Source organism: Ruditapes philippinarum, unplaced genomic scaffold (assembly GCF_026571515.1).
Source record: "Ruditapes philippinarum isolate M1 unplaced genomic scaffold, ASM2657151v2 ctg5040_1_1_1_1, whole genome shotgun sequence".
Taxonomy (NCBI): Eukaryota; Metazoa; Mollusca; class Bivalvia; order Venerida; family Veneridae; genus Ruditapes; species Ruditapes philippinarum.
This window is the reverse complement of record NW_026853693.1, coordinates 27,501-54,439: the sequence shown is the minus strand read 5'-3', so window position 1 is coordinate 54,439 and position 26,939 is coordinate 27,501. Positions and strand designations below refer to the sequence as shown.

General features: G+C 30.9%; 1 protein-coding gene across 1 annotated transcript; it reads left to right on the top strand.

The window, feature by feature from the left end:
• Window positions 1–9,745: 9,745 nt before the first annotated feature.
• On the top strand, window positions 9,746–25,241 carry LOC132737549 (visual system homeobox 2-like). The gene is made up of 5 exons (XM_060724850.1): window positions 9,746–10,762; window positions 21,819–21,921; window positions 22,945–23,068; window positions 24,148–24,328; window positions 24,503–25,241. The coding sequence occupies exons 1-5, from the start codon at window positions 10,246–10,248 to the stop codon at window positions 24,766–24,768; spliced, it is 1,191 nt and encodes a 396-aa protein (XP_060580833.1). The 5' UTR covers window positions 9,746–10,245; the 3' UTR covers window positions 24,769–25,241.
• The last annotated feature ends 1,698 nt before the right edge of the window (window positions 25,242–26,939 follow it).

Sequence of the window (26,939 nt, the reverse complement as noted above, 5' to 3'; positions counted from 1 at the left end):
CACTTAAACTCATAAGCAGTAATCTTGTATGCATGATTTGAAATTTAATGTTTGATAAGGTACCAAGAATTATTCTGTTTATAAACTAAGAATTATCCTCTTTGAAAAATATGCATGGTGGAGTTTATTACAGATTTTAGACTATGTATGAATTGAAAATATTTTTATGTGAAGTTGACAATTTAAAATTTTTAACATTGTAAATAATTCAGTCATATATTACTCAGGAACATAGAGTTTTAAAGTTAAAACTGTTGTATAAATGGTTTCAGTTTGATGTTAAGGTTGCTCAATCAAGCTAAAAATAAATTTTGGAATTATATAGTCAGAAATAATGGGGTTTCAAATATGTCCCATCCAGGGGTAATTGATAAAACATAAGCTCACATTAAAAAGTTCATTAAAATCTTTACTGGAAAGTTCAAAGACTAGAGCTTGAATATTTGGTTAGGACATGTATATAAATCATACTTCTGAAATTATAAAAAGGCTTGTCCTGGGTAGACTTGTATTAGAAAATTGTAGTTAAAAGCATCCTGTCCAAAACTACATAGCCGAGAACTATAAAAAAAATTAATCCTGTACAAAAATTGTAAAAGTAATGTCCTGTTGGTAAAAATTTGCCCTTTCCTGGTTTAACTAATCTTTCAATACACTTAAATGAAAAGTACATTTCAATCTTAGTACCTATTTGTCTACTACTTATTGTAATGTCATCAAAACAGACCCCTTCTCCAGAGTCCTTTTGGTGTAGATAATATAGATAATAATAATTCTTGAAGGAAACCTAGACCCACTTGGTAATTAGAATTCAATAATTGTCTAGTTTGCGTTTGTAAAAGTTGCATTAATAATGCCTTTAAATCTGCATAATAAGTAGCCCTACCCAGGGAAATTACCAGTGTTATATAATATAGATATAGTAAGAAGTTTTAACCAACTCCTGAAATCTTCTTCCACCAGTAAAGTTGCAAAGTCAACATATAACTTTTTACAGTGTTGGCACAACTTAAAATCTAACGAGAACAAACCAATAAACTTCTGATGACATGTCCAGCTTAGAGATATTTACTATGTGCCAATTTTAAAAAGCTGTTTTTAAATGTTTATACAAAGATGTATCCATAATCAAAATACATCTCATCTCATTTGTATAGTTTCCACTCGCATATCTGTCAGGCATTGTTTTCATTAATATGTTTCATTTCCCATTTTCAGGTGTATGTATATTGCAAAAACTGTGTTTAAAAATGTCGAAGATTATGTGATATTCAACTGTATTTTTAAGAAATCAGTACATGAAATGGAGTATTGAAATAATTAAAAAAATTATGTAGCTTGATACAATACTTGAACATTTTTGGGACAGTTCACTTCTTTCTTGCATGTTTTTGTGTTGAATTGCCAGAAAAATCTTACAAAAAAAGCATGTTTTGTTTAATGTCTTAACATCTTCCATTTATAAACAATGCTTATAATTATAAGAGTGTAGAAATTAAATACCTATATCCAAATAAAACAGAGTTATTTGTTTATAACTTACAAAACACTAGCGCTTTATTTTGTGATGAAGTAATTTTGATTTGTGTTTATTTGCAATTTAGTGAGCAGCATCTCTTCTGCCCGGACATTGCCCGCTTGTCAGGGTTCTGCCCAGACATTGCCCGCCTGTCGGGGGTTCTGCCCGGACATTGCCCGCCTGTCGGGGTTCTGCCCGGACATTGCCCGCCTGTCGGGGTTTCTGCCGGGGGTTTTGCCCGCCTGTCGGGGTTTTGCCCGGACATTTCCCGCCTGTCCGGGGTTCTGCCCGGACATTGCCCGCCTGTTGGGGTTTTGCCCGGACAATGACTGCCTGTCAGGGTTCTGCCCGGACATTGCCCGCCTGTCAGGGTTCTGCCCGGACATTGCCTGCCGGTCAGGGACTATTCTTTTATGTGTTGGGAGACTTTTTTAAAACAAATAGCAGAAAGAAAGCAAAGCATTTCCCAAATTCTTGAGTCAGCATATCAATTTGTCATAAATATGTTAACCATTTCCTAATTTAGGAAAAGGTGTTTAGGATGCTAGCTTTCCAAAATCTGCAAATAACAAAGATATGACAATTTAAACAAATGTTAATAATTTTGAGATGAGGGTCAATGTCATATAAGAATTATTCAACATCTGGGTTACATCAACAGGGTACTTTTTTCCAATTGTAAATCAAATCTGAAAATAACAAAGTTCTAAGCTTAATTAAAAAATCTGACCTTTAAGATCGGCATGAAAATTACGGCGGGAAATAGATACCAAACATTGAAAATGTTTTTTGAGGAAAGGAGGAAGGCAAATATTGCCAATAATAAAAGAATTCTAGCGGACATTGGTTAGTTTTTAGCTCGACTTTTTTTTTTTTAAAAAAAAAGTAGAGGTATTGTTATAGTCAGGTCGGCGTTGCCGTTGCCGTCCGCAAACTTGTACCTGGATCATAACTTTTTTATTTCTTGGTGTATTGTCTTCATACTTGGCCACAACAACCCTTGGGACAAGACCTTTCAGTAGACCACACTAACCTTGACCTTCATCCATAAATGACCTTGACCTTCAAGGTTAAAAGTCCAATTTGTGCGTGTTCATGCTGTTATTGGCTGTAACTTTGTTATTTTTGAATGGATTGTCTTCAAACTTCAACATAGTAATCTTCAAAGATATCCCTTAAAAATTACCAGCCAGACCTTGACCTTCAGTCATAAATGACCTTGACTTTGAAGGTCAAATTATTGAAATTTTCATTTTTTTTGGCTATTATTGGCTGTAACTTTGTTATTTTTGAATGGATTGTCTTCAAACTTGAACATAATTATCTTCAGGGATATCCCTTAAAAATAACTAGACAGACCTTGACATTCACTCATAAATGACCTTGACTTTGAAGGTCAAATTATTGAAATATTCATTTTTTGGCTATTATTGGCTGTAACTTTGAATTGATTGTCTTGAAACTTGAACATAATAATCTTCAAAGATAACTGTTAAAAATATACCGAAAGACCTTGACCTTCACTCATTAATGACATTGTCTTTGAATGTCAAATTATTGAAATTTTCATTGTTTTGGCGGTAACTGACTGTAACTTTGCTTTTATTGAAGGGATCAACTTCATATTATAACAGAACATTCTTAAGGACCAGACCTTGTTGTTTATTTTTAGAATTGCATGTTACTATTTATAGAATTAGGTGTTTCTATTTTTAGAAATTGCGTGTTTCTATTTTTAGAATTGCGTGTTACTATTTATAGAATTGTGTGTTACTATTTATAGAATTGCGTGTTTCTATGTATAGAATTGCTTGTTTCTATTTATAGAATTGCGTGTTTCTATTTATAGAAATTGCATGTTTCTATTTATAGAATTGTGTGTTTCTATTTTTAGAATTGCGTGTTTCTATTTTTAGAATTGCGTGTTACTATTTATAGAAATTGCGTGTTTCTATTTTTAGAATTGCGTGTTACTATTTTTAGCTCGACTATTCGATAAGAATAAGTAGACCTATTGTAGTCACCCGAGCTTCGGTGTCTGCGTCGGCGTAACCACTTATGTTAAAGTTTTTGTAATAGTTTAAATATTTTCAAAGTCGATTGACATATAGCTTTGAAACTTTGCACACTTGTTCATCATCATGACCCCAACCTGTAGACAGGAGGAGGTAACTGTATCAAGCATTTTGACAGAATTATGCCCCTTTTGAACTTAGAATTTACGTTAAAGTTTTTGTAATACCTCGAATATTTTCAAAGTCCATTGACATATGGCTTTGAAACTTTGCACACTTGTTCACCATCATGACCCCAACATGTAGACAGGAGGAGGTAACTGTATCAAGCATTTTGACAGAATTTTGCCCCTTTTTCGACTTAGAATTTACGTTAAAGTTTTTGTAATACCTCAAATATTTTCAAAGTCCATTGACATATGGCTTTGAAACTTTGCACACTTGTTCACCACCATGACCCCAACATGTAGACAGGAGGAGGTAACTCTATCAAGCATTTTGACAGAATTATGCCCCTTTTTCTACTTAGAATTTACGTTAAAGTTTTTGTAATACCTCAAATATTTTCAAAGTCCATTGACATACATGTATGGCTTTGAAACTTTGCACACTTATTCACCATCATGACCCCAACATGTAAACAAAAGGAGGTAACTCCATCAAGCATTTTGACAGAATTATGCCCCTTTTTCGACTTAGAATTTACGTTAAAGTTTTTGTAATACCTCAAATATTTTCAAAATTCATTGACATAAGGCTTTGAAACATGTTAAAATTTCATACTCTTCTTTGAGAGCATAATAGGACTCTCTCCAAGGCCTATAACTGTAATATGGATTTAAAGAAAAAATTTGCCTTTTTCTTTACTTAGAAAATTTTACCTTTTAATCAAGGCTTTTTTTACTATCAAGCACTAAGAATAGTCGAGCGTTGCTGTCCTACCGACAGCTCTTGTTTAGCAAAGCAACTCTCGGGCTCCACAGGTGTTCGGCGCGGTTGATGGTTCACTATCCACAGATCAACCACATGGGCTCAACATTCTATCAATAATTGAAAAATATAAGCAAACAAGAAATAACGGCAAATATACCCCTGTATACAATAAGTTTAGACTGGTATAATTGCCATTATTTCTTATTTATTTGCTTATATTTTTCAATTATTGATAGAATGTCGAGCTCCTGCGGCATGCGGATCAACCCATCTACAATCCCCAACACCTCTATATATCTAGCAAACAATCTAAACTGCAGTGGGTTTTCTTCATGTTACATACTTTGAAATATTATTTGCATGTATATGATTGTAATGACATTTCTTTCATTTGAAACATTTGCATTGTATATTAGTAAAGCTCATTTTTCAGCAGTCCTCCAAATGTGAGCTCTATAACTCCCAATATATTCCACAAAATTTCAATATCTTGGCACCAAATATTAGCGGATTGGTTACTCTTAAAACAAATGAAGCTATGATTTCAATAAATAAGAAATGTTATTTGGAAATCACAACAAATGAGGAACAACAGAGATATGACCGCTGGCTTTTTATAAAGTAAAAATAAATGAGACTGGTCTTCGATGCACTTTTCAAAATAATAAAATAAAATTATTATTTGTAATTAATGGTCATTAAAATTATCATATTCAACCATAACAAACCCTTTTTTTTCGATATGTCAAATTCCCTGGTCCGCTTGTTTGCAGATGATACATTTGTACTGCAATATATACATTGCTCTAACTTCTGCAAAACAAATGGTCACCCTCCAAAATGACCTAAATGGATTAGAAAAGTTTGAGTTGGGTGTATGGAATTTAACCCCTGCAAGTGTCAAGTTATACATGTTACAAAAGCTAGAAAACATCTTATCCCAACAAAATACTACCTTCATGGAGTCAAATGAGAATCGGTTACCTCAGCTAAATACCTAGGTGTGGATACCAGTCGCAAGAATCTGTAATTTCTTAACATAGTAAAGTTTTATTTTAACTGATAAGTATATGCGACTTACCGGAGGTCCTTACAGTGGCTGCTAGAACGTCCTGGAAACGTCATATAGTCGTATTAAGAACTACCTGGTCGCATTGAAAAAACGGACTAGGGTCGCCATAGAGTCGTCAATTACAACAACTTATGTGCATTTATACGGTGACTGTGTGGTATCTACAGTACGATTATTGTACGTGCCAGAGGTATTCACGGGGTTTCTACAGCGACTATAGGGCCCGTATGGGTTCTAGTCACAATGAGATTGCTGGTCTTTGATGATAGTTTAGTGTTTGTTCAAAAAGTTGCCGCGGCTCAGCGACATGAGTCGTTCCCAGCTCGACCCTACAGTGTACATGGCGTTTCCATTGCGTCCTATGTCGCCCTGGAAACACAGTAAGGTCGCAAGTCCGATGTTATGGGCGTTAAGTCTTGGCCATGGTTTCTTTTTTGTAGATATATGTATTTTATTAGTTCCATCCCTTATATATCTTGTCGAAATACAGTTCTTCTCATGTTATACATGTATATTCTAATAATATGTACATTTTTCTTTTATTTTTTATCAATATTTTATGTAAACGTCTTACAATTATGGAAAATTAATATCAACAAATATTTGGATTCGCTTTCTTCTTTTATACCTAGGTTAACGACTTGAAATGCAAAACAAAAGTTAAACTAACCAACGCTACCAACATAACCATGTTTAAGGAGTTCTACTGAGATCCAAAAACATAAGAACATCTTACATAGATCAACTGGATAAAAAGTAAAAAAATAAGTAGTCAACTGCAAATTCTTAAAAGTCCTTTTAAATAGCTGAAGAGCATTCTTCAGGATACATAAATAAATAAATGATAATAGATCAACTGGGGCATTTGAAACAGAAAAAAATATGGAAAATATATAGAATGTAATTGAAAATCGGTTTTTACTTTTAATTTAAGCACAATTTTTAGTTAAAAACATTAAACGCTTTTCAGTTTCAGCTTATTTTACACAACAAAAAAATATCTGAAATCTTGCACTTTAGTTATTTGTATAGACCGTCATAAAAAGGGTACACAATTTATAATAAAATGTTCGAGTCCGGTCTGTAAAAAGGATTATGCTAGATTCTTATTATTTACTCAAGAATATTTCTGTCAGGAAAAATTTGAAAACCCTTTTCATAATATAAAAAGTTCACCAACATGTCAATGAAAAGTAGATAGTAAAACCATCCTTATCTACATTAAAACCATTCTTATCTACAGTCAGTATTCCAACAAGAAAGGAGTGTAACACTACAAACAAACATTTTTAATCCATGACAAATCGTACAGATGTACAGTTCTCCAAACAAATTTCAACAGATTCAATGCTGTTAACCATGCTGGTCGCCTGCAGGAATCTTGTTTAAGTAAAGTCAAATCGATAAAGAAGGGACAGTGTGACTTTTCTTATCACGTTAAGCATCTGCGTCTTGTTGATACAGCATACGTGCGTAGCGGGAGAACGGTTTCAGATTACCGTACGTTGTCTTTTGTTACATGCCAGTAAACCACTTTTACACTTCAATGCACCGCGCCTTCATTTTACAAGAACGCTAACGGAATTCACGTAACTTGACGAAGCTGACACGTTATATCTATATCAATAGATAAAAAAGATAACATACATATTAGATGTAAATATAGATATAATTGTGGTATAGAAACACTGTAACAATGTTACTACTCCAGGATCTTAACTTCTAACATCAACGTCAGTGTTTCTTTTTAAACATTTGACTTGCCATGTGTTTTCAACAAAACTTCTTGCATTATCCCGGTGATAATTAGATTAATTAAGATATGACTTATATGTACACTGTCCTCATCTAATGATCCAAACAATTTAGGAGTTAGCATGGACACATTCATTTAGTCTTTTATACGACTGAAATCTGTTCAAAAACGCAGATTAGTGTTCATTGAAATACCGAAAATCTTGCGCAAAACCAATCTAAAACAAATTGACTTTTACAGTTAAAAGAAAGTATGAGATACATGGAATACATTTTGTATTTATGTGTTTTGTAGATGGTGTAGACAGTTCTATACTTATCATCCTACTTAATTGTAAGGTGTATAACAAATAATTACCAATGTAGTAATGTTAAATGACATCAGTCATATCTAAAATCAAACATTTATTTATTTATTTATTTATTTATTTATTTATTTATTTATTTATTTATTTATTTATTTATTTATTTATTTAAAACAAATGGAGATAACTGTGAAAAATGCCTGCCTACACGGCTGACTTGTTGTATGTTAGATAGTTAATATCGTTCTGTAAACAAAGGTAATGAGGTGTTGTTTGTTGAATTCTGAAGGTAAGCTTATATGAGCTTAATTTACCTAATTATACCGCTATATCTACACGACGAGGTATAGAGGTGACAGAAATAGTTGATACCGCGGGTTTGTTACAATAGAAATGAAGCTTATTGTAGCTGTCAATCTTGTAAAGATGACGATATTTATTATAAATAATTCTGTAGACAGAAGTCATGTTCAAGTTATATGAAAACAACGTTGTCATGTCTGTAAATCTTCCTAAAGGAGCCAGTTTCTCTGACGTTCTTGCCATAAAATGTGTCTTTAATGTTTCAGTCGCTTAGAACTAGAAGTTGTAAATATACTCAAAATATATACACATCTTTTATGCAGTAACCAACTGATATTAGAATAAAATGTAGACAAAATCCATCAAGAACGCCTAAACAGCAAAATTGAAAAATGCCACAGACTCGGTTTGATTGAGCCTGTTTATTGGCTGTAATGGTAAATTCAAGCTATCATCCACGCCCCTTACACCGGCTTAAGCAGAATTCAACATTAACTCTTTACAGTCTTCTCGCCGGACAGATTTCAGTAATCGAATTATTGTACAATGGTTGGTAGCAGTAAAAAAAACCTTGATATTTTGAAGTTCGATGACCACTTCCAACCTTCTCGTATATATATTGAAATATTCCATGTTTTCAACATACAATCTTACAAACCCTGTTACTACATATTATATCCTAATATAGTGATTCATATACCATTCAGGTGAATTAGAAATTCCAGATTTAAAATGTCCATAACATTACATTTGACGAGTACGTTAATATAAGGACAAGTTGACAGACGATACCTGCTGTGTGGTTTTAACCTACCGGGCTAATAATAAACACTGTAGAGTTAGGTTTTACACGGGGACTACTTGGATTTTGACGCAACGATAACTACTATATGACAGCACAATTGTTACATTTGCTGTGAAAATCTTTGTCGGTTGTAAGACCGGCGTGAAAATTCATGCTGATAAAAATCGATGTGTCGCATTACCGTGCACAGAACAATGTTGTCTAAAGTGTCAATTAAAGCTATATCTTTAACAAATTTAAAATACTATAGATAATGTAATTTCAAACATTCAAACTTGTTTGTGATGTTTTATCTAATAAAAACAAATAAAACATTTTTTACTGAAATCTGCAATTTGTGTCTTATACAAAAGCTCTAAATAGTGAATTAGAGTTACCATTTTGGTGATTTTTCTTTTCTTAATCAACAAGGTTGGTTTGCAAATCAAAAAAGCCGTTCTAGTTAATGTGTCCATAGAATAAATTTAGCTTGGAATTCTGCGTAAGTTTTTAATTCTGGTATTTACATGTCTGTCTGTGGTGCAGTGTATCCCAGACGTGCTTGTATTTTCATTTCTCAAAAAGTTTTTATTATTATTATGCATGTCTTGATAAACTTTCTAAAAGGTAACTCATTGCCTTAACCATCTTTCACATCTGTTGCTTTTAGCAATTACTGCAGTTGTAGTGATTAGTATTTTGAATGGAAGTCAGAATACTACTTTGTTTACATTTTGCCACTTTCAACATTCAGTGCTATTTTAGTCAGGTGATAAGCATCTCTAAAACATTATTTAAATGTTATAAAACTCATGGTTGGCCTTAAAATGTATCCTTTTTTTTAGGAATAATGTGCCTGAATCATTACAGTTGAAGAAGTAAATGCAAGTAACACCAACATTATGGATGGTAAAGACCGCCCACTTGTAGAGTGGATTGACAGTCTGCCAATCAGCGTGCGCCTTTACTGACAACGGGACAATAGCATCCCTTATCCTGATTGGTTGAATTATCTACGCTAATATTAGAGGTAGGAAAATAGTTCCTTATAAAAACCCAATTATCACGTCAATAGGCATACTCAATGCACGTGAGTTTTCCCGGGAAACTAATTTGACAAATGGACTTTGAAGGACCACCTTGTGATAGAATAAATGTAGGAGATTTTATTTGCTAATCCTCGTAAGTTAATGGAGCTGTCTAAATACTTTACATTGTATATAGATGATGTTAATGCTTGGTAATTTAAAGTGAGATGTTCATATTTTAGCCGAGACATTTTGGGGATAAATGACATGTGTAGTTTTTGACAGTGACAAGTGTTATTCGATTAAGAGGTTTATTTACTAAATTAAAGATTAAACTAAAGAGTTGGTTGATGTCATAGAAAATAAAATGCGATTCATAAATCTCGTTAAACATAAATGATAGATGTACACTTAACGTGATAGACATATATATTTATAGTGATCTGATAATTAAATATTTCTTACTTCTGTATTAGTGATACTTATATTTTGTTAACATTCTTATTTTTTAAATAAAAAAATTAATACACAATGATTGAGCGAGGATTTTGTACGGACGAAATGGGTGGACTTATAAACACAAATCCAGCGCAAATGAGTGGTTTTCAAAACCATTATGGAAATGGTGGACATTTCAGTCAAATGTATCCTCCAAACCAAAGACCTTCTTTTGCTATTCAGGAACTTTTAGGTCTCAGCAACCAAGCGTGTCGACAAAATACTAGCCCAGAACTACTCGAGTCACAAAGTATTTCGCCGGGAAATTTGATGTACATTTCCAGGGATTACCCTATGTATAGTCATGGAAATTATAACGGACCAAATTTACCTCAAGATTCGATGAATCAAAGTTACGCTAATCTACGTGATCCTACGTCACATCAGCAGCCGACATCATCATCGTCATCATTTTGTCCGTGGCGCTTTGATCACCTGGCGCAGCCGACAATACCAAATCAACAACTGTCGCAGACGATGATGCCGCCTGTTGCAAGGCATCCCGAGAATGTCTCCTACAATTATAAATTTTCACCTGTACACGAACAAGGTAAATTAAAACGTATAATATAGATGTACCTTAGATTATTATGACAAAGTCCCATCACTATTATTATATTATTATTATTATTGTCATTATTATTATTTTATACATAATTTAGTTTAGTTCGATTGTAAAGAAAGGTACATTCAAAGCTGCAATCAGTCAATCAATGCAATAATATTATCCAAACAAATGCTAGTAATCAAACACAAGTTTTTCGTTTTATATTACTTTATTTATAAGTTTACAAACATACTCGAAATCGTATTATTATTATTATTATTATTATTATTATTATTATTATTATTATTATTATTATTATTATTATTATTATTATTATTATTATTTAAGAAGTCGTTACAAGAAAACTGAAAAGATAGGAAACACATTTATTCATTTAGTACAAGGAAAAAGATATGCTCACCCAAACTTTATCCACAAACTAAACTAAACTGATGTTATGTGATGAAGAAGATTTTCGTTTCTAGATTTGAAATGCAGATATCTATATTGTTCACAAACATACTCTGTCTGAAATGACTTGTTAAAATGTCAATTTATGTTTCAAGAACAGAAAAAAACTTGTATTTCTTTTATTTGTACATATACAACATAATTTCTAAGTAATAAGTACATTCAAAGGTGCAATCAGTCAATCAATGCAATAATATTATCCAAACAAATGCTAGTAATCAAACACAAGTTTTTCGTTTTTTTAACCAGGTTATGACAAAATAATAAAGTTTTGTTAAGACTTTTTCATGCGTCCTTATGACGAAAAAATATATCAACATGCGTGGAGTAATGTTTTATTCATTGCTAACAAAATGTTTAAGGATCCAAGTCGTTTTTTCCTGTTTGTATGGGTTTTCTATGTTGCTGCTGTTGTTGTTATTGTTTGTTTTTTCCCTGAAAGTTGATTTACACAGGTTCTGTATACAACATGTACAATGAAGTGAAATCGCATTTCGGTCACGGAATGTATTAAAGTTGTCAAATATTTTATTTTCCCAAACTCTAGATTTATTTTCAAATCATTTATATGTTTTCATGTCTAAAAACGTTGTAACTATACCAGATTTCTATACTAGTCTAGATTTCTTTATCCAGAAGAGCTTTATGTCGAGGTGCAAATTCTAAAATTTGATTAACCACAAAATCATTATAACCACAAAATCAAAATAATAAGATTTCAATCATTTTGCCGTGAGTAATATATGACCGTACTGATATCATCACATTATTTAGATACAAAACGGTATTTTCTTTACTTTTATTTGTCCGCGTGATAATGTTGATATTAAAATAAAGAATGCTTGTTTTTTTTAGACTTTGGCCTGATAGGTGGCTATTGGGATTTCTTCTGCTATAAAAATAGTTCTGGGTCTGTTAAAATGTTGCCACAATATATGAACAAATATAATATACTAGTAATGGAGAGAGCTCTCAGTTTCAATTATTTTCACACATTTCACACATTAAATGTATTAATAATGAAATAACTACTAAGATCATTAATGTTTATAAAATGGGAAAAATTGCAATATCAAAAGAACATATTCTACATTTTTAAGGCCCCAAATGAGTTACCCTGTTTATTTTTCCCGTACTAGGTCTATGCACTACATATTTAACTTAGAAGTAGAAAGGGATAATTAGATGCAAATTGTAATTAAGACATTATCACATTTTGCACGACATGTTTTACAAAATTTAAACACAATTCTCCTCACAATTTTTCTTACACATTCTAACACCTATAGTCGAAATTAAAAGCTTTGTTTTTATCAAAGGTAATATACCATTTTTAAGAACTGTGTGTATTTTCTCTGATGTATATTCTTTGATTTATATTTTTAGATGTATATCAAAACGATTCTTAATGTATGATTATTTTAGTTCATTTAAACATATTTCATTTCCATTTGTATACATTTATATATTTACATACAAGCATTCAACAAACAAAATGTTCACATAAAGATGAGAGCGAAAGACAAGTCTTGTAAAGATTGTAGTCTCTAGAATGATTATTTTTGTTTATTATTTTGATTTTTAAATGATAACTTTATCATTCACCCAGCTTTATCTTGTACACGTTGTGCAGATATTGCAATAAGATTCGTATATTTTGTAATCGGTGTTTCTTAAAGGCCCATTTAGCCTGAATAATACTATCAATTTTATTTTTCATTTGGTGCCCTTTTGTTATTTCCAAAAAAGTTACTCAGTGGCCACATAGCTGAACCATATTTTGCTACTTTAGCGTTTTTGCAATTACTATACAGTTCTAGCGACTTTATATTTTATATGGAAGTCAAAATAACAGCTTGTTTACATTTTTCTACCTTTATCACAAATTATTCCAAACTAAATGCTATTTTCTTCCTCACAGGTTTTAAATCCATTTTTACAATGTTCATATAAACACATAAAACATAAATAATACATTGCTTAAGATTTTGGTCAGTCTTGTTCTGATGATTACGTTTCCGACCCACTAAAGCAGCTATCAATGCTTTATATAAACGTATATATTTTAATAGTACATGTATATACATTTAAGTCACAGTAAGCTTCAGAAAAGAATATTTATTTTATTTCGGAGGAAGGACAATCATGTTGTTTTTTTATAATGTGATAGCGGATGAAGAACATGTGAGAAGCTTATCACCGTATCAAATTAGCAATGATTTTAAGATAATTTGTCAAAAAAAGAAGCAAAATGTAACCTATGGAATTTTGACTTGCATACAAAACGCAAAATAAGTAAAATTTAACTAGACTATAATGCTAAGTACACCAAAAAAATAACATCTTTTAAGAAATAATAGCATTATATTTAATTCAGACAGTTAGTTAAAGGCACATTATGCCCCAGAAACCAATATTAATGTTTCCTCCTTTAGAAAAAGCTAACATAAGTTTTAAAGCGATTAAATAATGATGTTAGCTTATCACTTGAAGAAAGTAGTAGTAATGTAATTTTTAATCATTTGTTACTACAGTAGCAAAGTGTAAACAAAGTAGTAATTTTACTTCTATGCAAAATACTAGATCACTACAAATGCACTAATTGTCAAAAGGCAAAGGAAGTAAAAGATGATTAAAGTAATTGGAAAATGAGTAACTTTTTAGAATATATATCAGGTCACCAAAAATAAAATGAATCTTTTAAGAAATAAAAAATAAAATATTTCTGAGGCATAAAGGGCATTTAATGATTGGAATCATGAGTAATAAAACACAACTACATGTAGTTGTTGTAAATTTCAACTGTGCATTGAAGCCAAAATACCAGCATTTATATCATGATTACCAAAAGTTATTATATATGACTTATATATACAGAAAATACAAGATGTAGTTTTAAAATTCTTCATTTTCAGCCTCGAATTAGTTATTTCAACTGGCCATTTCTGCTTGTTATTTTACTTTATTTGAAATTGTTATTCCATTTGTATTGTGGTAATTTGAAAATTGTTATTGTACCTCTGCCCGGATAGTATAATAATCGTTAGTTTCCTTTAAAAATCCGGGCAATTCTACATATTATCTTGTAGATGAATAAGCTATTTAGCCGTGTCTAGCGATTTAACTTCGTTATTGTCATTACATACTACTTAACAAATTAGGCCCTATTTATACCCTCGCTAGCTCATTTGGCCTAAATAGACATTTGTGAAAAATCATGTAGCGCAAAAATGTGCCAAGTGTATAGTTTTAACGGTAAAAATGAATTGAAACAAAAAGGCTTTTTTTTCTTATAATACAAATAACGGGAAAAGTGAATATTTTGCGAGTAGGAATAAATTATATGTTGTTGTTTTAGAAACAATATTAGAAATGAGAGTACGTTCCGGTATCAAGTAACTGTAATGTAAAAAAAAAGGAAACTGTTTGATGGTTAGGAAATCATTTGCCTATTTCGTAGAATGATATTGCATAAGAATAGATTCTTTTTCAAGTTTTTTTTTATCATGGAATATCAGGTATAAGCATAACTTAATAATGTATAATGTTATTTACTTACAATTTTCTTTACTGCAAACTCATAATGAATATATATCTTTTTAAATTAAAAATCGGGAGCTTTCATAACGTTTACATAAATGAGCTAAAGGAATAAATATAGATTCAAATATAAAAATAAGATTTCGAAGTTCTGCTAGGAATCTGGGAAAGGTCAAATTGACCATGATATTTTCAGTAACGCCGTTGATAGTGATGATAACAAATACAAACATTCCTTTTATTGGGCTAATATCATAACATAAATTGTTTTCTTTGTAAATCAAGAAGGTTTGCCGAGTATTTTTGCGATTACGGCCCGATGAAATCTTCAAGGGTATCACGGAAGTGGCCACACAAAATTTAGAAATTCCACATAATCTACTAGTTTCGGCTGCAACAGAAATGGACGCTTCTTATGTAAAAGGTTTAGGAAAATGTTTACACGGAAGGGCAAGGGTGAAATAAAAACAAATACTTATCTTTGAAAACGCCCTAGAAAAGGTGCAATCTTGTGCCGCGGATATCAAGTAATTGGGTTTGTGTTTTTGTTCTTACTTTTTATCTCCGAGAAAGATATGACTCAGCTAGCTTCGAAGCATTGGTCAGATTTTGATATTTTTCTAAGATAGTAATAATTCCAGTTTTTTTTAAATTTTGATTTTGTTAAAAGAACAAAAAGTAGCTTCGGAATATAACAAATACATTTGGGCAATCGGAAGTAAACTATTACAGAAGCGCATAGCCGCCATTTAAGATGCATTGTAGCTTGGTTAATCATTACGAAATTATCTTTAAATTTCTCTTTTTGAACACATAATATTTTGGGGGTTGTAATTAAAACAAAAACAATAAATGTTATGTCCATTTTGCTTCTTGTTTTCGTTAATGTATGGAAAAATGATTAATTCGATATATAAAATGATGTGAAATTGAATTTAATAGTATAGGGTCATTTTCGTTTGAAGTCTTGCTTAAATACATTATTAGATAGAATAAATACTGATGTACCTTATCAGCCAAATAAATAAATATTTACTTTAAACGTAAGTATCTACAAATAGCCTTGATAGTAACTGTCAACGGAAATGAGAAAATCGCTATTTGACGGATTATAGAGATAAATGCGGTGCTATGAAAGTCTGACTTTCGGTTTCGGTATGTTTAAAACAAAACAATGTTTAACAAAAGAATTGTCGCAGCAATTGTAAATAATGTATTATCAGATTAACAAACGTTTTAATCTGTACTTACAGAATCTTCTGATACATGATAAGTAAAATTCCTTACAAACAAAATATAGCAAAATACAGCAATAATTTATAATAAACATGTATGCATGTCTGCTGCTGTATTTGTCAATCTAAATATTTAATTCGCGATTTAAGCAAATCAAAATTTAAAAAAAAATCAAGTATAATTCTTCTAAATAATAAAATAATAATCGGAATGTAAGCACATTTCTGCTTCTTTTTCCTTATTACAGTATTTGATCAAATATTAATCGAGATTTTGAAACTAAAGTTATTACAGTTTCGTCAGTTATTTAAGAATTATTATCATTCATTCGCACGTGTCTGGCGGACCACTGTCCGTATAGCAGACGAAAATTTTCCCCGGAATATCACGTATTTCAGTGCTTCCATCAAATTATAATCACTGGACAAAACTCTTACTCGAAGCTTTGACATACCATTCTCAGGAATCTTTTAAGCTACGTGCACGTTTTTCTCTTGATTAAATTAAGAAACACTCGATTTTCACAGCAAGAACCCTTATTAGCCCGTCAGATACGATCATTAGCGTGATGGGGACAAACTATTGTTATTTTTCAAATTTCTTCTTTTTACAATATTGGCAATTGACCGTGCTTTGGAGACCATTCCGTCAGTTTAAAATTTACCCTCCGGATTTTGCGAACACATGTCGAGATAGAAGCCGGGTCATTCGTTTAGCCCAGTAGAGATCAGTCTCAAATATGAATGAGGTCGGCTTTGATTCGAAATTCTTCGCTCCAGCGCTATTGGGAACCCTTAAGAACGCTTATGATGTTCTAAGTAGTCTTTTATTCGTTAAAGATACCTCGTTATTGGGACATAGCGCTAATTTTGCATTCATCTAACACGTTTTCTGTCATATTTAGCGCATCACCTGTGCACCGTTTCGGATAAAATTCGGATGACGGCACCCCGTGTTATTTACACAATAGTGAGATTTGCACACAATACATGTCACAGATTAAAAAGTCAGTTAGTCATCTTAAGGATGTGTAAATATGTTTAGATTGTCACTGAACAAGTTTTTAAACATCGGTATGCTTTAATTAAGGTGTTTAAGTCCCGCCTCAAGAATTTTGACCCGATGATCAGGTGTGTTAATCTTTTATAATCGGGAACAATATTCTATTTTTTGTATCAACCTCATAGTTCCATCTATAAAAGAAATATTTAAAAATTAGTACATTAAGGGTTTTAGATGTCTTTCAAAAAAGAGAAAAAGTATATAATAAACAGAAAATTCAAGTTTTCTTTCCATGAACACGATTTTTTTTTCATCTCGTGGTACCGCCACTCATGAAATATTTATTTCTTACCATACCACTCGGTGAAAATAAATCCTGTATTTATAAAATAAACTTGAATTGACTCTATTTATTAAAGATTATACTATTTAAATTTTCAAAATATTTTTAGATTCTGTCATTATTATTTCTGTTATAAATGATAATATTATATAACTTTAGTGTTCAAATAACTTACAATTGTCTGTTCTTCACTCACTTTCTGAATTAATAGTCTTACCTTTTTGTTTTAATTTAATATGTAATGTAAAAAATGACTGTTTGTTGTTTTATTTTGTTTTTATTTGTTTCATTTAAATATGATTGTGGGAAGATTTTTATGTTTCATTATCAATCAATTTCAGGAAATTATGTGAGAATATTTTTGTTGTTGTTGTTGTTGTTTTCATAAAGACTGCTTTACTACATAGATATTTTACATAATGTTTTTATTAGAATGCAACAGAACAACAACTTTTAGAACATATACAATAAGTAAATCATAATATTTACAATAAGATATTAACATAAGCATTTTGTATAATGCCAAGTGTGTTGACAATATCTCTAATATATGATATATTATATCTTAACTGCTATTAGTTATATGTAATTGTAGTTATAACAATTTTAACATAAAAGGCCATTTTTAAAAAAAAATTGAATTGAACAGATCAGAACAGAACCGTTGCACACATCACGCTGTTTTGTACAATATTTTCCCATGAGTGTCATACTGTTTATATTTTTGCTGTTCCCAATCTGCGAGAAAATTTTGCTTAAAAATTATACTTAATTCCCACAAGTCTGATACAATTGCTGAAAACTGCTAACTTAGTGTAAACTGATATTAGAGGACAAATTGACATTTGAAATTGATGGTAAACAGCCCATTCCGTGAGAAATTGTGGATTTAAACTAGTCATGCGGTCATGACACCCAAGTTAAACGTAATTATAACTCACCCTCACGCTAAATTCTGCTGTTTATTCCAGTCACATACCAAAGATTCATATTCATTACTTCTTCATGACACGCAACATTTAAAACCTTGATCACTTAAAATTTAGTAAAATGACTTAGACCAACTAATTTAACTATAATGTAATCTTGTAAGATATTTATTTGTTTTCAATGACTTGATCGTAACAAATTTTTTATATCTATCCGTAACTGCTGGGAAAATACTCACACGGGACCTCAATTTAATTCTTAACATTTTTACGCGAGGCACACAACCGTTTCTAAAGAATTACGAAAAACACGACAAAAAAATGCAACGTGTATCTTTTTGATATATAATTTTGACATTACATGTATTCATCTAAAGGAACAAATAACGTTTTTCACTGTTCATTAAAATATAGATTGTTGAGTTTTATAACATTATTAAAATAATTTTCATAATTTTTGCAACATTAATTATTTCATCCCATTGACACATGCAAAAATGCAGCATTCCTACACAATTTATATAAATATTATAATTATTGATTATTATTATAGATTTATATTTTTTAAACAAGTGCGTTCTAAATTTTAACGAATCTTAAATTATAGTACACTCTTTGGCACCCTTAAATGAAACTTAGATAATTCTATTTATCAAAAAAAAGACATTTGCTATTTTCAACTGTAAGAGAAACATGTTGTAAATTATGGTAAAACTATCATATTAATGCCAGACCAAAAATAAAATTTACACCAGTAATTGTTTTACTGTAGTCTATTTATTCTATTTTCATACGATAAAAATTGTAAACTTTGGTAGAAAGCTTGACGCCATAATTATAAAGAAATATAGTTTTATATTATAACAACTACAAATATATTTCACATACACATTTCAGAAAACGTAAAAAATACTAAAAGATTGTTGCAATTTAAAACAAAACTGTTATGCAAATAAAATAAAATAAAATGAATAAAAATAAAATGCTATAATATAATAAACGACAATCTATTTTATTAGATTTACACACTTTTTAAGCAGCACAGCTTATTTCTTCTGTAAGGATTGTTATTTCACCAATACTAGTGTATGTGCTTGACTAAAAAGAATATATCAGCAGAAATTAATAGGCCTGGTTGCAATAATTGTAATCATTTAAATACTATAGTTAAACAAACAACGACCAAAAATATTATGAATGTCTTTATTTCAATCTCATCTATAAATATATATAAAAATGATATACCATTGCATTCATGTATGTAGTCATTTTCTACATAAAATTAACAGAGACTTATATATACATAATATAATATACCAATAATAATCTATTCAAAACGCAGAACAGAACAGAATATTTATGTTCTGTTCTGCTGAAAACACAATACGATATTTAAAACTGTATTCCTCTTCATTTTATGTCTAAGGTCCCCGTTAGATGTCGATAAAGATGCATTTTCCTCTAGAATGGATTGAAAATCGCAATCTTGTATTATTACCAAGAACCATAAAATGACTTTTAAAACACGAATCAGCCGAATATATTACACGCTAAATTTATGAATATACGTTTGAATAATTTCAAAGCAAAAATATTTCACAAATATAATAATTTTTACTTAGTAAATTAACGAATGAAGAGTGAGACATATTTTACCTGCATTGCATGTTTTAGTCTTATATAAAAGATGTTTTTGATGAAGTTATGTATCAACGTTGTCCTCGTTGTCCATGTTGAGTTCATTATCATAGGAAGCAACAGTACAGCGTTCGGTTGACCTACAATAACTTTTTACATTAAGGTTCTTGAAATAGTGTGTACCATTTGATGTTGGTCTAGCCTGAAATATCAGATTATTCTTCTAGAATCATCATTCAAGTTGCGCAAAATAACCCGAAAATGAAATCGCACAAAAGTCAATTTTCAATTTGATTTTAACTATTCATGTATTTTGCATATTTTCCTTTTCAAAAAAATCAAAGCTCAAGTTTTCAGATATTTAGATTTCAGCTGAGCTCCTTTAAGCATTGAAAATGTAACTTTCATATTTCAAAATTGCCATTTTGGCGGTATAAATAGAACAGCATCTTTATATATGTGAAATATCTTTAATACGAATATATATTGATGTCTTATAAAGTTAAGTTTAATTGGCATTTTAGATATCTTTTTCTTTCCAACAAATTTTGTAGCATAGAGGAAACGAAGTCGTCATATTTCTGATTACTAAATAAACGAGTTCTATTTCACGGGTAATTTAAACACTGTTCACAATCTCTGTCAAACATGTCATCTGTATTTACATATTAAAGATTTTCATAAGCTTTATAGCACCATTTAAGAACACTTAAATAACTAAAGTTGATTAATCTATTATCCATAAGTGTAGGTAAATCAATATACAGGTGTCGCTCGTTGGAATTATTGCATAGGAGTGCTCAAAGCTCTATCGTTGTTGACCTCCGACAGAGGGCGCCATACATGTCAGAAATTATCATTGAAACTGTAAGTCATTTTCTAAACAACATGGTTTTCAAATCAGCACGATAGATCGAGTTTATGACATTAATGCATAACCAGTCAAACGGACTGCAATATCGTTATGATTTAAGATTAAACACGTGCCTGTATCGTGTGTAAATAAAATAACGGCTATACGTTACAAGATTTTAAGTTTTATAAAATAAATATACACACTAAATCAAAATTAGACCTTTTTTTGTTTTTTTGAAATACATGTATATTCCAATGCTTATTGCTAAAAAGAACAACACTTAGCCGGTCAACACCTCAAGTGAATATATATCCCAATTTGCATATTTACAATACAAAAGCATGAGAAAAAATACATTTGTAATATTAAATAATAATAAACAGTCACGTGAACCTACCTGCCTAGCGAATTGTCCTCGTAGTCAGGCAATGTCAAGAAAAAAAATACTTTAAGACTTGTATTTTAACCTTCAATGGCAAACGATCAACTTTTAAAGGGACCTGTGTGTAAATTGTGTATCATTTCTTGAATAAGTTTATTGATTTGATTCCATTGCAGTAATAATTATTATTGATCTTAATTGAAAACTGTGTAATCATTTCTGAACTTAAACTGTTGAAGACCGCTTTAATAACATTACCGTTATAGAAATAGTTTATTTCATTACAAAGGATATAAAGCTATATATATATTATGCAATATTATAATAAAATTTATCGACAGTAAAATTATATTGCTTTCATAACCTTACTGGCGATTCTCGAAGACTTGTAAGTTGTAACATAGAATGTCTATTTTATATAACAGATGAATAGTGTACGTAAACAGAATAAAATGTTCCGAAACAAAATATTATTCTGCTATTGAAGTAGGGGATTAACGATTTAGCAATGGCTTCCTGCATGCGCCATTCACTTTTAAGGCAATTTACTTCCATATTTATTTCATATCAGCATTTTGGAAGTTTTCACTTTCTTTTTTAAATTCAAACAACAATTTTTGCAGCAGATATATAGCTTTATACATTATTATTTTATGTTTCAGTATCACCAGGTCTAGAATCACCCCCGTGTTTACAACAGCAGGACAAATTTGAGCAAAATAACAACTCGAGCAATAAAAACAAAAAGAAGAGACGCCGTCACCGGTATGAAATATAACATTTCTTATTACAAAACAGCCACACATATATGTATCTAGATGAATGGATAGATGCATACTTTAATAGTTATAAAAATTCTTGACAGGTTATATGGCCCTATATAAACGGTTGTTTATAAGTATATGGCTATGACCTGTCAGGAATATTTATAACGAATTTATAAAGCAGCAAACTTCCTTTTTTGGGAAAAAAGTGAGATTTCTTCATTAATTGACAGCAGCCGTGTAACGTTATATAAACCTCACGATTATTTAATGAAAAACGGCGTTACAAACGTGCAATATTTTAAAATTTAATATGCATCTTCCTTTAAGCATTGTTGAAACTTATTTTTAAAGAAACAAGTATTAGAGGGACAGAAGTATTAACGATCGTGTTCTAAGACTAAATAACAAACTACACCCTGCCTCCATGGAAAATGCCAGTATCAAGTTTCGGAACACCTTGTTAAATATGGCCTGTCACGTCCACATCATTAAAATCAGTGACAAGTTTGTACAGATAATGAAGCGTTAATAACGATGAACGTACGCTGTGTTTCTATATTTGAGCATTAACCGCTATTTTATATGAAGTCCAGTTAAATATTGTTGAATGTTGTCTTGTATAACAGTCTTGTTCAATAGTTATTGTTCATAAAGGCGATTTTGTTAATATATTAGCGGAACCATATGCTACGATTATGTTCACTTTAGTTTTTTTTTTAAATATACGTTTTAAAGAGTTTGAAACATTATTTCTTGTTGCTTTTTAAAGTCGCTCCAAACATATACATGTAGGGATTAATATTGTATTGAAATAAAAACATATAGGAGGGCAATAAAAGTTGTTTGATATTATATGATACAATATCTTATAAAATCTATGATTTATCAAATTGATTCTTTTTAATTATGTACATAATGAAAAATAAGCAAAAAAAAATGTTAGAAGATTTATCCTATAAAATTCTATGCCGTTTGTTTTTACAAAAAAAGTTAAAATAGGAAATTTAACACCTAATTTCAGCACTATTTTCACCTCGTACCAGCAAGATGAATTAGAAAAAGCGTTTAAAGATGCGCATTACCCGGATCTATATGCCAGAGAAGTGCTCGCTCTAAAAATAGACCTGCCGGAAGACAGAATTCAGGTATTTTTTTAATATTGAAATACAATGTACATTAAAAAATCGTATACATTTTAAATATTTAAATATCGTATCTACGAACAAAAAGTTACAGAGCATTCATCGTTATATTCAGTTTCAGTATGTATTTATGGTTCAGAAATCTGAGCGCTTGAATGATTACAATTGCACATTTATTCTTAATCAAACGTCATTATGATTTTAACTAAATTATGTTTTGAAAGTTTAGATATTTGCGCAATTAAGTTTGTGAAATATCGACCTATATAAATCCGAAATGATCATATACATGTATATGTGAGCGTACAAATCATTATTTTCAAAGCAAAATGATTATATGACAATCAATTGTTACAATGTTAATAACTTATTCATGTACTCTGTCAAAATTATCATTATTTAATTCATATTATCATTGAGTAAACAACAACTAGCGTCGGCGGGTTCTGCCTAATGTCAGAATGTAATTTTTAACGATAAGTATTTAGAATTCAAACTTCCAAGTCCTGTCGGAAATAAATCTCATATTTCTTTCATACTATGATTTGTTTATAAGAGATGATTAGGCGGATGATAAAACAAAGCTGCACTAAGATTTGAAGCCTCCGTTTCGAATTCGACCGCAAATTCGCACTCTGCACTTCTGAAAAAGAAACTTTTATCATTTTTGAAACATATGACGTTCTGTATGCGGTCTGATAAATGACGGCAAAATAACTATGTTTCTTTCGTAATCTTAATCATTTATTTACTAACCCAGCGGGAAAATTTGCCAAACTTTTGTCGTTTGGTCTATGTTGATCCAATCTGCGTTCTTTATCACGATATAAAATTGACAGGTACATAAGTTTTGCCTTGTTCTCGCTGTTATTTTAAATCTTATAAATAGAGCTAAAGTACTTAGTGGCACCTAATTATATTAAAGAACAAATTGGCACTTTCAACGGACGAACAGTGAATTGAGAAAGCTAGTTTATCTATAGTCTTGAAATATTATCTTCATATTTTGAAAATTTATGCTTTGAACATGTATTCATGAAAAAACGTATTTCATAAAAAACGTTATTGTTTTGTATTAAAAGGTATGGTTTCAAAACCGCCGTGCAAAATGGAGGAAGACTGAAAAAACTTGGGGTAAAAGTAGCATCATGGCGGAGTATGGTTTGTACGGTGCGATGGTAAGACATGCACTTCCGCTTCCGGATGCCATTGTGAAGAGTGCTGATAAAGGAATTGAGCAGTCGTCTGCACCATGGCTTCTAGGTATGCATTAACATTATCTGATGAAAATATTTGATTTTTTTATAATAACATATAGAATCTAAATTTGACAACCACTTTCTTTTCACTGATTGGTAAAGAATGACGAGAGCATATTTGATGCATTTATGAAAAGACAAAAAATAAATATTTGTTATATATATATATATATTCCAGGTATGCACAAAAAGTCAATTGAGGCTGCCAGCAAAATGAAAGAGGAGGAGAACTCGGATAACGACAAGAAGCCGGACACAGATGTCCGTACTGAAAGCATCGCCGCGTTAAGAGCAAAGGCGCAACAGCATAGCTCTAAGATGCTTGAAGTTCTACAGAAAAATGAGGATTGTGAGAAATCTCATGACACGACGAACAACAGTTTTAACAGCTCATTTCTATCAGACACAAATGTGCCAGTATGTCATGAGATTTCGCGACAATAACACCAAAATGAAATGTTTCAATGATAATACGTAAAACGTGCCTTTGTGAAGTTTGATATTGTAATAACTTCGTGCTATATTTTGTGTTCGACTGTTTTTCTCACCGCTTTTATGTGTATGTTATTAAGAGGATGTATAATGTGCTACTGATTCTAATTTTCGTTTTTTGTGTTTTCCCTATTTTCAGTATACGAGAAGACACAAAAGTGAACTTGATACTCATAAATAACTGCCCCCCCCCCACACACACACATACAATGAAATAAAAGAAAATCATACAGTGTTACATTGTGACCACATGCTTGTGTATATCCATCTGTCGTGTATAATAATTTTTGCTTTAAAGAGTAACAAAATCTAGAATTCTTATTTCAGTAGTTTTAGGTAAAGCCTTGTACCATCTACCTTATTTATTCTTTAGACCACTGTTTTGTCCATCAGGGTGTTTTGCATCTGGAAGGCCGCAATCAAAACCGGCGTTGCTTGTGTATCTTTTTTCTCAGAAAATATTCAATACCTTATTATTCCATTGACTGTTTGTAAGAATGTAAAAATGGATTAAAATTTTAAGTAATCAAATTAATATTGAAGTGGTTATTTTGTTTCTTTATCACCTAGGCATGACGAAAACACTGAGATATATTATAATATAAATCTAGACGAATATTTATTTCATCTAGATATTTCTTTCTTTTCTATTTTTCTGTGTTATACAACAATGATCATAACCTCTGTTCCCCTGTCAAAATTTTAGTTTATGTTTAGCTCACAACTTGGGAACTGTACGCCGCTTTTCAAGGAAGAACACTTCCATCATTACTGCCATGTGAACACATTTTCTGATGTTTATAAATTCAAAATTCCCTGTTTAGTTGTTGACTTCTGCTTAAACCGTAGCTTTGGGGCGTTGAAAGTAGATGCATTGAACACTGATTTCCATGAACAGACTCAATTAAACCGAGCCTGTAATTTCTTTCGTTTGGGTGCTTTTTAGGGATTCCGTCTTGTTTTTTTTCTATTTTGATAGATAAACATTATAGTCAAAATTAAAAAAAATGAATGACCAAGCTTTAGTTAGTTATTTAGAACTGCGCAGATTTATATCTTCCATTTAATCAAAATCAAATGTCATAGCTAAAATATTTTATTGATTACTTCTAGTATTTCTATTGTAAATACTTAAACTATCAAGTCAATGTATACAAAAGATAAAAACGTCTCATCACGTAACTAAATATTTTACAAAGAGATGTAGGTGTGAAATCTTATTGACAAATCTTCCTTGGATATTTGCTTAAAAGATTTCCGACTTCAAAAGTCAGACCGATGTATCGATTATATTACATGGGCATGTATATTTATGATTGTCGCAGTTTAAAACTAATCTAACAAGAGTTGTCTTCTCTTACCAAAATAGTGTTAAAGCGTTTACGATAGGTATTGGCATATTCGACGTTCAGAAAATTAACTGTTATTAAAATGCGCATGTGTCTGAATATGTACTGATGAAATATCTTATAAAATCTCAAAAACAGTAAAATTATGTTGTTTTCATAACCTTATGGTCGATACATAGAAGGTACATGTAATTTATTATACATGAATAATGTTCGTTGACAGAATAAAATATTCCGGAACAAAATATTCCACTTATATTAAGGTAGATTTGACGATAATGTCTTTCATTGCCGACTCGCTTTCAATAAAATATACTGACAAATATCTTTCTGTACTGGATGATTTAAATCACAGCATAAAACAAAAAGATATAACCAGTCCAATAGTCAAAAAAAAAACTCCAGTGAAGTCCCTTTAATAAATCTCTTATTACTGTGTTCGATACTTAAATTGTCATGTTTTTACGGAAGGATTTGCAGTATCTGAGTACTTATATTAAAAAAAAACAATAATCTTAGTATTTTACATGAATGTACATACTAGACTGACTGCTATTGGTTATATATGAAAGTTAGAAATTGTCGCTATTTTAAAACTAACAATATATCCGATTTCTTGTGACTACTTAACAGTCATAAATTTGTCACATATTTGTGGGTTAAGAAAATCATCAAAATTTATTAATTGCAATTGACAACACCTATCAGACGGGCTGTGACCTTACCTTATCAATGACAAGATAGTTGCTCTAAATTTAGCACAGTGGTGAACCC

Excerpts from the sequence above, each read along its gene's own strand:
- LOC132737549 (XM_060724850.1), top strand. The coding sequence starts at position 10,246 with ATGATTGAGCGAGGATTTTGTACGGACGAAATGGGTGGACTTATAAAC. Across the intron at positions 21,922-22,944 it reads AAGAAGAGACGCCGTCACCG|CACTATTTTCACCTCGTACC; the intron begins GTATGAAATATA and ends ACCTAATTTCAG. Across the intron at positions 23,069-24,147 it reads TGCCGGAAGACAGAATTCAG|GTATGGTTTCAAAACCGCCG; the intron begins GTATTTTTTTAA and ends TTGTATTAAAAG.